At 40.6% G+C, this 16,791-nt stretch overlaps 1 protein-coding gene across 1 annotated transcript in view; it reads right to left on the bottom strand.

Moving 5' to 3' along the window:
- The window catches only part of pcsk7 (proprotein convertase subtilisin/kexin type 7), a 31,696-nt gene that overhangs the window by 1,478 nt on the left and 13,427 nt on the right, over positions 1–16,791 (bottom strand). The window contains exons 10-16 of the mRNA XM_038273383.1: positions 15,965–16,132; positions 10,011–10,115; positions 9,796–9,898; positions 790–946; positions 611–705; positions 415–520; positions 197–314 (exon numbers count right to left, since the gene is read on the bottom strand). Coding sequence (XP_038129311.1) covers positions 197–314; positions 415–520; positions 611–705; positions 790–946; positions 9,796–9,898; positions 10,011–10,115; positions 15,965–16,132 — 852 coding nt within the window. The remainder of the gene's footprint in view (positions 1–196; positions 315–414; positions 521–610; positions 706–789; positions 947–9,795; positions 9,899–10,010; positions 10,116–15,964; positions 16,133–16,791) is intronic.

Here is a 16,791-nt window from a genome sequence, read left to right as displayed (position 1 = left end):
TGAGGAGGCGACCCGGCCAGAGGCTGCTGTAGCCGCGCGTCAGAACTAACTGGTACAAGCAGCAAAAATGAAGCAGCAGACGCGATTTTGCTGCTCCTGCTGCGTCCGGTGTGAACGCAGCATTAGGAGCCATCTTTATTAAAAACACAGAGATGGAGGAGATGAAGAGCTGAATGAGCCTGGAAGCTGCATCTACCTTCAGGTTGTTGGAAGTAAACGGCTTGATTATCTCAGGTGGAATGTCTAAGCCTGGAGGACAGGGCAGAGAGAAGCTGCTGTCCAGATGTTTGCCACTCATGGCCTCCTCCACCAGCCTGCAGACCAGGAAACAGAAACCTCTTAGTAAGTTCAACTGATCTTAAATGATGGGGACATTCTAACCATAAAGTCAATAAACAAGCAGTAATGACTTACTTTTGTCTTTCCTTTACTTCACTGTAAGTCATGGATGAACCGTAGAGGGTGAGCTTCCACTGCTTCAACACTCCCGACGTGGAACACTGATCTGATGGCGTCTCCTCTGCAGAAACGGGTAGGCAGAGTTCACAAGCAGCCATATAAAACATAAAGCAGCTCTATACCTAAAAAAACAAAGGTGTATGTTTCTTACTTAGGTCAGAAATCCTCAGGGTGTACTGGCCCTCAGCTCTCTCCCCCCAGCAGCGAACAGTGGAGAAAGTCCAGTCCTGGTACCCTGACGGATCTCTGCGTGGAAACAGAACCATCACATCTTTACATCGATTCAAACATTACTCTCCTCCGTGACACAAAGAAAGACGTGTACCACACCTGTCGATGGACCTGCGTGCCCCGATGATGGATTTCATACCACTGGGACACAACAGCACGATCTCCACGTTACCACGGCAGGGGTGGGTTATCGTCACGGTGACGGCCACATGCTCCAGTGTTTGCATCCCAGATGGTTTCAGGTCAGCAGCAGAAACTAAGGAGGGAAGAGAGAGCCAAGATTAGTCTGGATAAGGCCAAGATTTGTGTTTACTATGACCTAAAAAATAAAGAGTTAATTTCTTGTCCAGTTTTATGATATGATCTTAACACAAGAAATCTTGTTAAGTGAAATTATCTCACTGCATGGACTTGTTCTCATAATCGATTCCCTCCAATCTGATGCTTCTATCCTGTTTTTAGACATCCCTTTTGGCTGTGCAAGTTCAAGTCAACAAGTTTTAAATTATTAAGGTGTTTAGGGTAAAGTTTTCTTTCTTTTCTTAAGTTTCTTTTTTGGTCCTTCAGATAACAGTGCCTGGGTGAGAAACCCATCTCCAGGGCTACAAAGATTTTTAGATAAATGCTTTCTTTGCAGCACAAAACTAAGTTTTCCAACAATTAAAACCATTTATGTTTTTAATGAAAGAAAGGAAACTACTCTCAGGGTATACAAGTTTATCAAAAATTCAGCTTATTGTCCAAATTAAGAAACATAAATCAAAGATGGAACCTAAAAAGCCATCTTCAGAGGCTTGGTTAAATCACTTGGATCTTCAGAGATTACCTTCATTTTGGTTTGGCTGCAGCAAAACCTTTTTTATTTTAATCTTTTTTTGGTGGTGGTTCTTGTGCCACTTTCTGATTCTTCTTATCCTGCTCTATGCCCTCCTTCGCCTCTTCATGCGTCGTCTTTCCCCTCCTGACTGTCATCCTTTCCCTCTGCATCAACCTGTATCGTCACTGGCCTTAAAGGAATAGTACACCCAAAACATGATTAGCCTTCATTTTCTACTCACCCCCATGCTGAACAACACTCTGGAGTACTTTTTTGATATCTCAAATGCATCTGGAGATCTGGGAGGCTTCTTGCTGTCTGCTGACATTCAAATAATGGAGGTCTATGACGCCCGAGACAGAAAGGTCCATAAAAGTCCACAAAAAACATGTCAATATTCCTCCATACTGTTCGTCCAATGTATTCCAAGTGTCCTGAGTGGGTAGCATCCAGAATTTACTCGAAACGAAGTCATTTAGAATGTTTTTAGAGCATAAACAGTAGTGTATAGGATTGCGCACCTGCGCAATCACGAGCCTACGGAAGCCGGCAGACCAAACCAGATGAAAGTGCGCATTCAGCGTCTGCTCTGCCGATAATGCAAGCGTAGAAGAAGAAATGTGCCGTTTACTTGTGCAAAGAAAGAAACAACGAAAGAAAAATGTCTGAGGACTTCAGTGTTGAGGAAGAGCATGAGTTCTTTGCCGAGCTGAATGCGCTGGTTTGGTCTGCCGGCTTCCGTAGCGTCGGGATCGCGCATGTGCGCGCTTTCAGCAAAACCTATACACTACTGTTTATGCTCTAAAAACATTCTAAATGACTTCGTTTCGAGTAAATTCTGGATGCTACCCACTCAGGAAACTTGGAATACATTGGACGAGCAGTATGGAGGAATATTGAAACGTTTTTTGTGGACTTTTATGGACCTTTCTGCCTCGGGCGCCATAGACCTCCATTATTTGAATGTCAGCAGACAGCAAGAAGCCTCCCAGATCTCCAGATGCATTTGAGATATCAAAAAAGTACTCCAGAGTGTTGTTCAGCATGGGGGTGAGTAGAAAATGAAGGCTAATCATGTTTTGGGTGTACTATTCCTTTAATGCTGACCTTGGCCTTATTGCACACTTGCTGACTCTTGCATAAACCAAATCCACTCCACCCATCTCTCTCTTTATGTCTCTCCTTTCATTGTAGCCTGTTTGCTCATTTAACCTGCTATTATTTCTTTCATTCGTCTCCCTTTCTTTAATTGGGAGGGGCCGTTCATTTATCAGACTGAATCCGTCAGCTACGCTCCCACGCAGTAAACAGACCAAAGTTCAGGACTCTTTACAGCATGGGCGTAGGTTTGCATAGGGACCATAGGGACAGGTCCCTACCAAAATTTTGGACCGACCTACTTGTCCCTACCAACAATTACATGTGAAGAACAAGTTTATAATTTACAGCATTGTTGCAGCAGTAGAGGTGTTCTGGATGGAGAATATTGACAGATGAAAACATGTTTTATCTAAAATGCAAAATACAAAATACAATTTTGGTATATTTCCTGCTCTAAGTGGGTCGCTCTGTGAGCTAAAGACATGTTTTAGAGTCTTTATACTCCAGTTAACGATTGATTAATTAATTACTAAATTTAAAATAAATAAAATGGGATACACAAGTACAGCCTAGATGTACAACTTGTATAGTGAAGTTAATATTTTAAATACTCAGTGTCAGTTCCTCCTTTAGTTGCAATGCTTTTATTGCATTTATTTGCCGTCTCTTGAATGTATTATTTTGCTTTGTTTCATGATACAAAGAGAACATTTGAAAGATAAGAGTGGGGTTTACCTCTGTACAATTCTATATCTTCAAAATAATAATAAAAAAAAAGTATAAATCCACATAAAACAGACATATTTTGACTTTATTTGCTTAAATAGGCACGTATTTACCTTATGTCTTAGTCGCTGGTAAATTTAAATGCAAACCTTTTCAAAGTGAAAAAAAGTCCAAATTCCTCATTCATCAGAGCCGGTTAAGCTTCTGTCATTGATAAACAGTGTCTAGTGTGTGTAGTGCTTATAAAATTTGTATAAATTTAGCAAGAAATGCTGTTTTTCCTCTTTAAACGAAATACACCCTGATTTTTACGTCAAGCATAAAAAACGAGCATGCATATTTTTGCATAGGACCAATAACATCAGTTGCCTCGTGAGACCATCCTGATCTTGCGAGCTTTCAAGGTTTCACTGGCAGATCAGTCTGGAGACTCTCCGTTAAAGAAAATCTGGAGCCGTTCACCAAACGAACGTCCAATCAGCGTTGGCTTTGAGGCGGGTTGAGGTGTGACGCAACGAGAAGCGCAACAGTTCAGTCTAAAGAACATGGCGGCTTCAGCCGATGAAACTAGCGTTAGCGTGGCTATCGAGCAAGTTTTATTAGTATTTCTTCACTGAAAGAAGTGCAAAACACTGCTCTGGAGGCTTTTCTCAGAGGAAAATAGGTTTTTGCTCTTCTCCCGACTGGTTTCAGCAAGAGTTTGATCTATCAATTGGCTTGTGGTTGTGTTTTCGTCGTCGCTCTGTTAGTACGTCATATGCTTCGTTGATCTGATTGGTTTATGTGGCCCGTCTATCACCAACATAGGCCAATCAGCTAACCAGTATTTTCGCCCCTTCCCAAAATTACTTCAACGGAAGGTTTCCAGATGGATATGCGGAGCAAATCCATCTGGCAGAGTCAGGTTATAACATCAGACCAATAGTGTCCGAAAAAAAGTTGAAATCAAACTTACGCCTTTGCTTTACAGGTGTTTTTTTTAACACCCCTTTTCTGCCTTTAAAGGTTGGGCTTTCTGTCTGCTGGTGGGAAAATGTAGGTGTTCGACGGGTGCATGGGCATGAGTCAGTAACACAGTATGTACACTTTTTTTTCAAGAGTTTTTGTTTAGAATAAAACCAAAAAACAGGAAATATATTTACAGCATTAACTGGTGCAGTTCAAATGCATCTATTACCCCTAATGGAACCTAAAGAGTCAGTCTCAGTCTTCCATTGCCCTCTGGATTTGTCCTCTTTGCCATCTTTCTTTTAAAGCTGGTTTCAGCAGGTCCTCTAACCACAGCTGATCCTCTCAGAGTGAGCGCCTGGTAATGTCCCATCATTTCCTTCTGTCTGATGACTAATGAGGGGCAGTGTGCCTGACCATGCAGGGACACATATCCTTGGGGCAGGGAGGGAAGCAGTGAGACTGAAGGAGGGGGAGAGGAGGGAGAGAAACTAAAGCAAAGGGGTTAAGGATTCCCCCTCATTAGTTAGTCTGCCTCCATGTGAAAACCAAACTGGAGTCTTTTCAAAAACAGTTTAAGACAATAAAATAAACCAGGGCACAAAGCCTTACCTTAAACTGCCTGGTAATTCAAACAGTTCTTAATATTGCACTAATAAAGATAAGACCTGATCCTGCACCGTTCACAGTATGAATAAAGAGCTTTTGCTTATTCTTATCGTTTGTTTAACCTCAAATCCACCTTATTTGGTGCCTCAGTCTCATCCAAACAAAAAAAACAACACAGTTCCAGCTAAATCCTGAGCAGAGTTCAGTAAGCCTCCCGTGTTTACATTCAAAGACAGTCAGGCAGAAAAGGGTTTATTTCTGGCACTCCATGGAGGCCCTGGAGATGATCTAAAGTAGGGCTGCAACTAACGATTATTTGTCTTGATTAATGGATTAATAAACAGCCAAAGGTTCCTCAAAGAAAAACTTTTACGAAATCAAACCAGGTGAAACTAAAATGTTTCCACTTGAGGAGCTCTGGATAGATCATATTGACAGTCGAAAATGTTTTTTTTTATATTAAATGCAAAATGTTTATATATATAGTTTTTTATTATTATTATTTTGATATAATTACTGCTCTAATTAGGTCACACTGTCAGCTAAAGGCATTTTGTAAAAATATGTATTACCTTTTTTAATAACGGTCACAAATATCAAGTTTATCACAAACTGATTTGTCTGGATTTTATGTTCTCCTTTGTTTACCGTTTAGAAGAAAGGCAATTCTATTTGTTTCTAACTTAAATACTTGTTATTCGTATCATACGTAATATAATGTCCTGCTCTCTGATTCCATCACTGCAAATATGAAGCATCAACCCTTTCTATAAAACGCCTCATGGAAAGATTTTTTTTTTCACATGTTCAGCACAAAGTTTGATCAGTTTAATGTGCAGCTGCATGAAAACCAACAAACACCAAGCAGATGTAAACTTAGTCCGTTACAAAGAGCTCATCGAGGAATGTGACCAAAACAGACTGACTGTGGGTTTCTAGAATATGACGGAAAATCATTCTTGACATTCGTAGCAAATCTGCGCTTTGAAAACTGGCAGCTTTGCTGTTCATGAAAACATTGTCGCGTGAGATCAAATGTACACAAAACCGTCTGTGGACCGGATGAGTGGCTGACAGATCGCACAAAAGCGGTGCGTGAGTTAGATGGCATTAGACTGGTAGCATCATTATCATCTTTATTTGCATAGTGCTTTAAAACAGCTACAGCTGAGACAAAATGCTGAACATAGCTAAAAAAAAAAACCAAGAAATAATTTTAATGCCACCAAAATGTAGTGTTGTACAGTAACCAAATAAAAATGCTTCACTACTGTACTTAAAGGAATAGTACACCCAAAACATGATTAGCCTTCATTTTCTACTCACCCCCATGCTGAACAACACCCTGGAGTACTTTTTTGATATCTCAAATGCATCTGGAGATCTGGGAGGCTTCTTGCTGTCTGCTGCTTTTTTGAGAACTTTCACTTTTACTTCACCACATTTACGAATGTAATTGCATACTTTTAATCGGATACATTTTCAATGTTTGGTTTAGTTACTAAGTAAAAAAAAAAAACGAGCGAGAGAAACGCAATTGTTTTGACCCCACCTACTGACTACAAAGTCGGGTCTTGCCTGGGCTTGTTCATCAACACCAATAGGATACGTCTTTTTCGCAAAGCCAGTCTAAATGTATCCTACACTTGGTTGTTTATATTATTTTAAATGAATTTAACCTTCAAAGTTTACCAAAATGTAAAAAAAAATGTCATTCAAACTGTACTACTTTTTACTTATACTTTTCACTACATTACTTGAATACTGACTTAGACTTTTACCAAAGTCATATTTTGGAGAGGTACTTATACTTTTACTTGACTCCGAGATTTCAGTACTTTATACAACACTGCCAACAGGTACCCATCGACAGGCTGCTAGCTTCGTGAGACCATCCTGATCTCGCGAGCTTTCAAGGTTTCACTCGCAGATCAGTCTGGAGACTCTCCGTTAAAGAAAATTTGGAGCCGTTCACCAAACGAACATCCAATCAGCGTTGGCTTTGAGGCGGGTTGAGGTGTGACGCAACGAGAAGCGCGACAGTTCAGTCTAAAGAACATGGCGGCTTCAGCCAATGAAACTAGCGTTAGCGTGGCTATCGAGCAAGTTTTATCGGAATTACAGAGTATTTCTTCACTAAAAGAAGAGCAAAACACTGCTCTGGAGGCTTTGCTGAGCTAACGAGCCTTTACCTGCAGCAGCAAGGGTAGCCTGGCTTGTGGTTGTGTTTTCGTTGTCGCTCTGTTAGTACGTCATATGCTTCGTTGATCTGATTGGTTTATTTGGCCCGTCTATCACCAACATAGGCCAATCAGCTAACCAGTATTTTCGCCCCTTCCCAAAATTAATTCAACGGAAGGTTTCCAGATGGATATGTGGAGCAAATCCATCTGGCGGAGTCAGGTTAAGCAGCTGCAGCCATGTCCCGAATTCCTCGTTTTCCAGCCACTTTTGTAGAAATTAGCTTTTTTCCCCCCATTCTCTAGCTTTTGCTCCGACTCAAGCTTCTTTTCTGAACATACAGCTTTGCGATCAACCGGAAGCAGTTCCACGCAAATATATCGTGATATATTATGTCTGACGAAATTGTTTTTATAAACATTTTTTTTTATATAAAGCATTTTAAATGCCACAATAAACACATTTAATGAATTTTAATGCCAATTAAGGCCTTAATTAAAAAAATTATTTAATGACTTTTCATGATTTTTAATGACCCTTTGAAGGACTTGTGTGGACATGTCCCCACCAATAATTTATGCTTTTTTTCCACTTTCCGCTTATTTACTTTAGCCAAAGGTAACAGAGGTTGGGTGCAGCTATCTGTTTTTAGAGCGTTTTGACTCTGTGTTTTTTTCTCACTATCACTGCTCCCATGTCCCGCCTCTTAATGTAACATCATCAGATGTGTCGCTTGTGATTCGACGGTAGCATTTCACTGCGAAGAAAGAAGCTAGGTGGTTGAAGGAGAGAGACACAGCAGCACTCAGTGAATATTGACCGGCAGCTACTTTGATGTTTGAGTAAAAGTTAGGTAACGGGTTGGTTAAAAAAATGAGAGACTGTACCACTGAAAAATCAGTTTGTTTGACATACGGAGTTTTTTCAGGTAAAAATGGCAACTGATTGTAACCTTGGGTAAGCAAATCAGTAAATATAAACCAGGTGTAGAAACACTTAACAATTAAACTATAAGCCTTATTTTCTCCTAGTTTTTACTCAAACTAGATGACGAAACTTTGGAGAGCCTGGAAAGTTACACGGACAAGTGGTCTGACAACATTGTGATGGGCATAACACAAAAATTACGGTACCGGAAGCCAGACATTCTGGACGCCATTGACAAAAAGCTTTCAAGCTTTAAATCTCATCCTGCCCTGGTTGATATTCTGATGGGACGTTAATTCCCTCATCAGAGTGGTTTCGGTCACATGTCTCTTTGCAGTGTGAGGCGACGCCTCTCTATCGGTCCTGGGCCCTGTAGGGTTAGTCTGGGGCCGCTCACACCTGCTATTAAGCATACTTTCTTTCTGAAGAAGCTTTGAAAAATCCTTTATACATGAGCCTGCTAATGCATACATAACAAAGGAGTTTTGTTCCAGGTGTTCATGGATACACACTAATACTAAATACTAAGCTGCAGCTACAGATATTTACCACCCTGAATAATGTTGTATAATCACAGTAGGTTTTGCCTGCAACACACGTGGAAATCTAAAGGATATCTGCTGTTCTTGATGCTTTTCTTCTTTATTTACTTTGGTTTTCTCTCGTCTTTGTTTTGCTGTTCTTATGTTTTCTGTCCCTCTTGTCTCATACCGGTGTGGAAGCAGACTTCTAGGAGCTACCGTATATCTTCTGTGTTGCATATGTTTGAAGTTTTGTTTTATTTTCTCTTTTTTCAAGCTCTTTCCTCTCCCCTTAGTTCTTATCCTCTCTTTCTTTCTCACCTCGCTTTTCATCTCTGCATCTATTGGATACAATTTTACTCCAAAAAAATTTTCAAAAAATTTTAATTTACAAGTACCAGGTGTAACCTTATGGCAACAGTCATAATGGTCTGCATGGGAAGGCACAACTGTTTGGCTATAATTTAGCTCTGAGACATCTATTTCCAGAGCTATAGTTCCTTACGAAAGTATTCTGCCCATTTTAACTTTTTCTCCGTTTTCCACATTTCAGGCTTCAAACATATACGGTAGATGTAGATATATGTAGATAGATAAATAAGTAAATAAATTTAATTACACTTCATGAATGTCTCACTTTTTTCGTTGATTCTTAAAAAAAAATTTAAATTTTTATTATTATTCTTGTGTTTGTAGCCTGAAATGTGGCAAAATGTCAAAAAAAGTTCAAGGGGGCTGACTACTTTTGCAATGTACTAAATATTGGCAAAACAGGACACACATAGCTAGAAGGAAAAAAAAAACTAAATGCCTGTGGTTGTGTGATTAACTGCAATGAAGCGACACAAGACGCTTGATAAAGCTTAAGGGAGGACAGGATCCAAAATGAGGAAGAAGGAAATGTTTCTATTTGGATGAGGTCATCCCTACAAGTAAAAAAAAAAAAAAAAAGTGTAGGGATTACAGGGTGAATGTTCAGAATAACAGAGATTGTAAAGTGAGAAAATACAGAGAGGATTGGAGGTTTTAAAATACGGCTGGAGATTTTAGGAGAAAATCTAAAAGGTAAAACATTAAAAAGGGGGAAAAAAATAATTAAATCCTAGGAGCAAAACTTCACCAACAACTGAACATGACCTAATATGGACAAGCAGCCTGAGCAGCAGGCATGCAGGGAGGGAGGGATGGTTCTGTTATGGAGTGAAATGTGTAAACTCGACAAGCAACTGTCCACTGAGCTAAAGTGGTGAGAGAGAGATAAAATAAAAACGGTACCATTCCAGGTACGGACCAACACGTCCGGATGAGCCGAAATGGATACGCCCTCATTTATCACCGGGCTCTGATAGGACACAAGGAAAGGCACAGACTCCCACACCTGAGAGAAAACAGAGAAATACTTCAGTTCAGGATACATTTCTAACAAATAAATGTTAAAAACATAAAAAAAAAAAACAAGAAATAACAGATGAAAAACAAATTCTGTGTACCTTTGCTGCATTTACAAGCCTCCATGCATTGAGCAGACCGAAGCCGTGCTGGTGGCTGTGATGAAACCCTGCGTCATTCACTCCCCAGTCAGCAGTGGAGTCACACTATGGTGAAACAGAGAAAAGAACAAAGTTTACACTGACGGCCCCGTCCATTTTGTTTATTAAGGGCAAATTGCTCAAATATAAAAGGTGCATTTTTACTTTTTTGTTTCCCATACAGTAGTAGCCATTCAAAATTTCCCCACTTTCCTTGATGGGCCTTTGGCTGGTCCCCTACAATTCCTTTTTAAACATCAATATTTGTACTAAAATATTCTTTCTGTCATGATTAGTGGACATTAAGATCTAGAGAGAAGCGTCATCTCCTGGTCAGACCCTGTAATTACATAAAAGGGTGAAGTCGGAGTAAAAAATAATCAAGAGGGGGTCACTCCAGTGGCGTTTGGAGGGGATTGGAGGAGAAGTTGGAGGGGATTTTGCTGGGAGTTGGAGGGAAGTGGGCTGCCATTCAGCTGCCATTTTGAATGGCTGCTACTGTACATGGCTTTGCTCTCAGCCGCCGTGTAAATGAGGTACTCTAGGGCAAGAAATTTAAATTTTAAAAAAATTCCAGAAATTTTTAAAAACAACAAAATTTTCTTCATGATCAAACCTATCTAGTTATTGATACCATGTGGCTTCATCTGTTCTGGGATATGATTATAGGCCCAGATTTGAAAGGAAGTCTTTTAAACTCGACATCAGGTGTCTATATTTGAGGCTCTTATTTTGAAGGAAGAAATAAAACAGTTCTTTAGGATACCTTGTGATATTTGCAGAGCCAGGTAATATAAACCAATTGTTCAGGTAGCTGACATCTTGGCAGAAATAGAAGCACATTTCTAGTCATCTTTTCCAATCATTCCCCTAGAATTTAGGGAAGTATTAGAGAGCCATGCATAAACAAATTCAATTTTGGATAGAATATTAAATGCCATTTACAGATTCTTTAATTGCAAGTTGAAAAAACACCTTTACAAAAATGTTTCAATGTCTATCAAATTAGAAGGTAAACTTGTCATACTCCCATCAAAGCTAAACAACATATCGAAAATGTATTATAACGATAACAGCCTGTGCAATAAAAAATGAACAAACTGTGACAAATTGTTGGATAAAATGTTTGTATTTCTGCTTTACATCAGTGTTTTGCTAATTACACAGAAACGCAAAGCATTTAAATAATCACATGACACCTTCCAGCATCACCAATTAGATCGATTTCTTTGTATTAGATTCCAGCCCCTTGATAGATCACAAAAAACTAAGTTAAGCGAGAGTCGCGTTTGCGAAAGATCGTGTTCATAAAATGAAAAACAAGTAAAAAATAGCACATCTTTATTAGGAGATATTTTAGTTCCAGGAGAGACGAGGTTTAAAAAAGGTACTCTGTAAAACACGTCGAGAGGAAAAACAACTAATCTCCATTGGCATCCTAAATACAACCACAAAGACCAGTCTGAAGTAGGGGTGAAACGGTCCACAAAATCCACGGTTCGGTTCACGGTTTCGTGGTCACGGTTTTCTGTTCGGTTCGGTATATGTTGATTGTTAGCCTGACATGTTGGTCGTGTTGCTGTTAGCATAAACAAAACGTGTTGCACAATGCTTGCACACTGTTTTTATCCACAACTTTCTTTCCGCCGTCATCGTAGGTCACTTTAAATGCAAAGTGGTCCCATACAGCAGACCTATAAAGTGCTGCTGGCGCGTCTTCCAACTCCTGTTCTTTCCCACTTGCCATACCCACACAATTCTCTACAACAACTGATTTTTTTCTGCTACACCCGTCTACGCGGCTACGCTTCTTCTTCTTGTTTACTACTGGTGGTTGGCTTTGGTCTCATTACCGCCACCTTCTGCTCTGGAGTTTACATGCATCGCCTATGAGAAAAAGGAGCAGCGCATGAACCGAGACAGTCGAACCGAACAGTTCGGACGGTTGTCATAAACCGTTCCATCCCTAGTATGAAGAGTTCCAAAAAGCTAAGGCTAGCTACCTCCTGGTGCAGAGGTGATGCTGCAAGTCTCAGGATTTCCTCTCCATGTAACTGATTGTGGTGTACAGCCAAATAAAAGCATCCACACCTTTAGAATGTTGATGTAAAACATATGATATAACCCACCATCTATTTGCCCATTTATTCTGATCATATTAATAGTACCAAATTAATTTAAATATCAAGAATCTTAAAAAAACGTTCTGTTACTTTTATTACTGTTATTTTGAATAACCTACACGTCGGCTCTTGCCAGAAGTTTATTAGTGCATGAAACTTACTGAGCTCTCAGTGATGAAGCAACACTATAGACAACGGTCTATTGTTGGTGTCGTACTGACTTTTTTCCTGTGTCTGGGGACTTTTCAGGTCCTATAACAACTTTTTTTTAAACTTTCCCTCTTCTCCAGGCAGAAATGTGCTTCCATACCTTGTGTTCGTGCATTTTTGTTCTCCCTCTCGCAGATTGGAGGCGGATCATTGTCTAGAAACCATTAGAGCCAATAAAACGACAGCGAGGAAAATGCGCTCCAAATTCACCTTTCCTCCTTGCAGACAATTTGTACTTTATCAGATTACAGCAGTATCATCGGCTAGCAGTTATGCCATTTCAGGTTTCTATTTTATATTTTTATCCTTCTGTTGGTTGAAGAGCAATGTCTGACTTTCATTTGCTTATTTCATAGAATTTTTATCAGTTATTTCAGATTCAAGTTATTTCTGTGACCTTTGTGGGTTTTTCTTTCATCAAACAAGGTGTTACGGCTACTCTTGCATCAAAGTAGTTTCCCAAAAAAATCACAAATTGCCAGAGTAGTCTTAGGAGGAGGTTTTTCGACTCACAAAACAAAAAGCACTCGTTGTTATGTGCCCCAGGCACATTATGATTTTTGTCCATTTCTTTTCTTCGTTTGCTTATAAACTTTAGTTGAAGGATCCTTTTGTTAATATATTTTAGGATTCTTTTAGTAAATCAATTATGTTAATTTGTGGTGCTGTCGTCCGCCTATAAATAGGCTGGCCTTCAGCACGTTAGCGCGTTCCTTGCGCGTTCCTTTCCAACCTCGTTTGGACGCCACTTCCCACCTGCTTCATTTGCTCCATCGTGCGCGGTGCGCACTTGTCTTGTCGCTGCGGCCTGCAGCGGACGTTCCAGCCTGCCATGTGGTATTTTTGTTAACTTTTTCTTACTTTTTCTTGAGGTTTTTGGCCTGGCGGGACCGGTAGTCCTGTTTTCGATTTTTCTTTCGCTTAGGTTATTTTTTGCCTTTAGTCCGGTACCAGTAGGGGCTTCGACGGCCCTGTATAGGGTTGGCCCCCTGCTGTACCGTTTTATTCTGTTTGATCGGCCTGCCAGGTCCAACTTTCTGTTGTTACTTTGGGTTTTTTTTTTTTTTTTTTTGGGGCACGGGATTTGAGGGCCGTTAACTATTTTTCTCTTCGCAGAACATCTGAAGAAGCCGAACCAAGAACAACTAAAACGGAGAGAATTTATTAATAAAATATCTTTTTTTGAACCCTCATTTTTGTCTCGTGTCCTCAAATATGTTGTGTCCTTGGTGGGCGTAACATATTTTTGGGGGCTTGTCAAAATAAAGTTTGCCATTAGTGCCCTCCGATATGTTGTGTCCTTGGTGGACGTAACATATTTATGGGGGCTTGTTTAAACAAAGTGTGCTTTGGAGACAGGTCGGGTCCTACGGTTGGTTCTTGTTTGTTGGCGGTTGTGCTGGGTTTGTGTGTATTTTTGCGCAGCTGACGCGCGTTGCGCTGATTAGTTAGAGCATTCGGTTCTGGTGGTGCTGTAGCTTCATTTGTGCAGAGGTGTTCCTGATTTGGTGTGGCTTGATTCCAGGGGTAAACATGGAGTTTGACCTGGATGAGTTTGTTCGAGGGCCCACATTGGACACTTTGCAGAAATGCACAAAGGATCTGTTGCTGAACGTGCGCCCGCTCTGCATAACTCTATCAGTTGTGTTTCCAGTGAACGAGATGACGCAGGTGTCGGGGCAGCTGCAGATGCACGGGAAGCCGAGCATTTTGAGGTTATTGTGGATTGGACGATTTGGCTCTGGTGTTTTTTGTGGCTTTGTATGTGTGCTTGACAGTTTGTGTGGCTAGATTCCAGGGGTGGACATGGAGTCTGACCTGGATGAGTTTGCTCGAGAGCCTACATTGGATGGAGTGTTCCTGTTTAGTGTGGCTAGATTCCAGGGGTGGACATGGAGTCTGACCTGGATGAGTGCTCGAGGAGCCACATTAGATGTCTTTAGTGAGTGCACGAAGGATATTTTTCCTGCTGCAGTTTTAGCACAGAGTCTTGATGAATCGCCGAATAAAACCTCACTTGCAGCTGATCCGTGTCGTTTAGAGGAACTTCAGATCGAATTAGGACAGCTGGCTTTGATGGAAAAGGAGCTGTTTTTGGAAGAACGCAGACTGGAGTTGGTGGATCGGCTGTGTTTGCGCGCTCGGTGGCATTGAGAGCGCATTAGATCATGTCTTGGATGTGAAAGCTATGTGACGCGTTTTTATTGTAGGAAGAGGGGACAACGTAGTGGCTGACGCACTCTCCTGACTCTAGTCCCGCTTTCCTTTTAACGTGTTTTTATTATGTGAAGATAAGACAATGTAGTGGCCGACACACACTCACGACTGTAGTCCCGCTTTCCTTTTTTTTTTTCTCTGAATGGGTTGAGCTTTGCTTCGGACCCCATTCAGAGTCTTTGGGTGGGGGTGTTATGTGCCCCAGGCACATTATGATTTTTGTCCATTTCTTTTCTTCGTTTGCTTATAAACTTTAGTTGAAGGATCCTTTTGTTAATATATTTTAGGATTCTTTTAGTAAATCAATTATGTTAATTTGTGGTGCTGTCGTCCGCCTATAAATAGGCTGGCCTTCAGCATGTTAGCGCGTTCCTTGCGCGTTCCTTTCCAACCTCGTTTGGACGCCACTTCCCACCTGCTTCATTTGCTCCATCGTGCGCGGTGCGCACTTGTCTTGTCGCTGCGGCCTGCAGCGGACGTTCCAGCCTGCCATGTGGTATTTTTGTTAACTTTTTCTTACTTTTTCTTGAGGTTTTTGGCCTGGCGGGACCGGTAGTCCTGTTTTCGATTTTTCTTTCGCTTAGGTTATTTTTTGCCTTTAGTCCGGTACCAGTAGGGGCTTCGACGGCCCTGTATAGGGTTGGCCCCCTGCTGTACCGTTTTATTCTGTTTGATCGGCCTGCCAGGTCCAACTTTCTGTTGTTACTTTGGTTTTTTTTTTTTTTTTTTGGGGCACGGGATTTGAGGGCCGTTAACTATTTTTCTCTTCGCAGAACATCTGAAGAAGCCGAACCAAGAACAACTAAAACGGAGAGAATTTATTAATAAAATATCTTTTTTTGAACCCTCATTTTTGTCTCGTGTCCTCAAATATGTTGTGTCCTTGGTGGGCGTAACACTCGTGGAGAATTTTCTTGTTTCAAAAAAAGGGGTGTTTTCTTTACTTATAAAAAAATAACAGAAATATTCTCAGAGTTGACTTACAAAAAAATCAAATATAAAGGTTAAGTGATGTGTGTGAAAAAAACTGTTACACTCCTCACTCCTTCAAACAAACAATCAGATCCACCTCATCAGCTGCTTCTACTTGTTAATCTCAGCAGGAGGCGGACTGACAAGGAGGAGGGTCAAAGCCAAACCAATACATAAACAAATTAACAATAGCTCTACCATTCACACAACCTTAGATCTTTAACATTAATAATTTTGCAAAAAATAAATTAATCTAATTCTTAATAGGCTCCAACACAAGGAGTACCAATAAGTTTGTCCATGTGTGTAAATATCTTTAACTCCCGTTGAGTTTCTAGATGCAACAGACCCCAGAGGTCTGTGCTAAGGTTGTCCAATCACAGTGGGTTTTACCTGGGTGGCGGTGAAGGCAACGATGTGCTGAACGTCCCTCCAGGTCAGGCAGGGCCGCACCTGCAGCATGAGGGCCACCATTCCTGCTGCCAGGGGGGCTGCTGCAGACGTGCCAGTGTGGCCCTCCGTGCAACCTTTCCTGTTCCGTATCGACCAATCTGATGTCACCTGCAGAACGACACGGCTGGTCAATTCATTTCAGATCAGAGAGGTGTGGTCTGTGTGAAAGCCAAAAATACTAGGAAAAAAAACATGAGCAAACAACTTCATGAGAGCATAAAAAGCTCTGAAAATAACGGTTGGTTCATAAAGTAGCACCTATATAATAGCACTATGCTGACGACATGAACTGACAGCACAGGGTCAGAGTTCAGTGCTGTTTGTGTGCAGCTAATAGAGTTGATGGGGGGGTAATGGAGTTTGGTGATAAAAGAATAAAATAATAAACTCACTATTGGAGCAATAAAACAAAATAACATCTAATTAGCTTTAATACCTTTAGCTCTGATTTAGTATGAAGTATAAAGAGTAGAAAAGAAAGGAAAGCGTCTCCTCCCTCCCTATGATTCACATTTATGGGTGTTTTTTTAATACCTTGTATAAATATCAGTTTTAAATGTTTTCAGATAAAGCTCTAAATCGATCGCTAAAGATAAGATGGTGGATCTTCTGTCCTGGGGAAAATCAAAATCCAGTTTCAGTTCATGAACCCACAAAGTTAAACAGTAGAACAGACTTTAATCAATCAACAACGATTGGGATTAGCTTGTAGAATAGCTCTTTTTTGCAACAGCTAATATACCGTTTTTATTTAGACATGAATATTT

This window comes from Cyprinodon tularosa, unplaced genomic scaffold, assembly GCF_016077235.1.
Source record: "Cyprinodon tularosa strain WSP-4 unplaced genomic scaffold, ASM1607723v1 ctg87, whole genome shotgun sequence".
Classification (NCBI taxonomy): Eukaryota; Metazoa; Chordata; class Actinopteri; order Cyprinodontiformes; family Cyprinodontidae; genus Cyprinodon; species Cyprinodon tularosa.
Note: the sequence above shows the minus strand (reverse complement) of the source record. Positions and strands in the feature narration are given on the sequence as shown.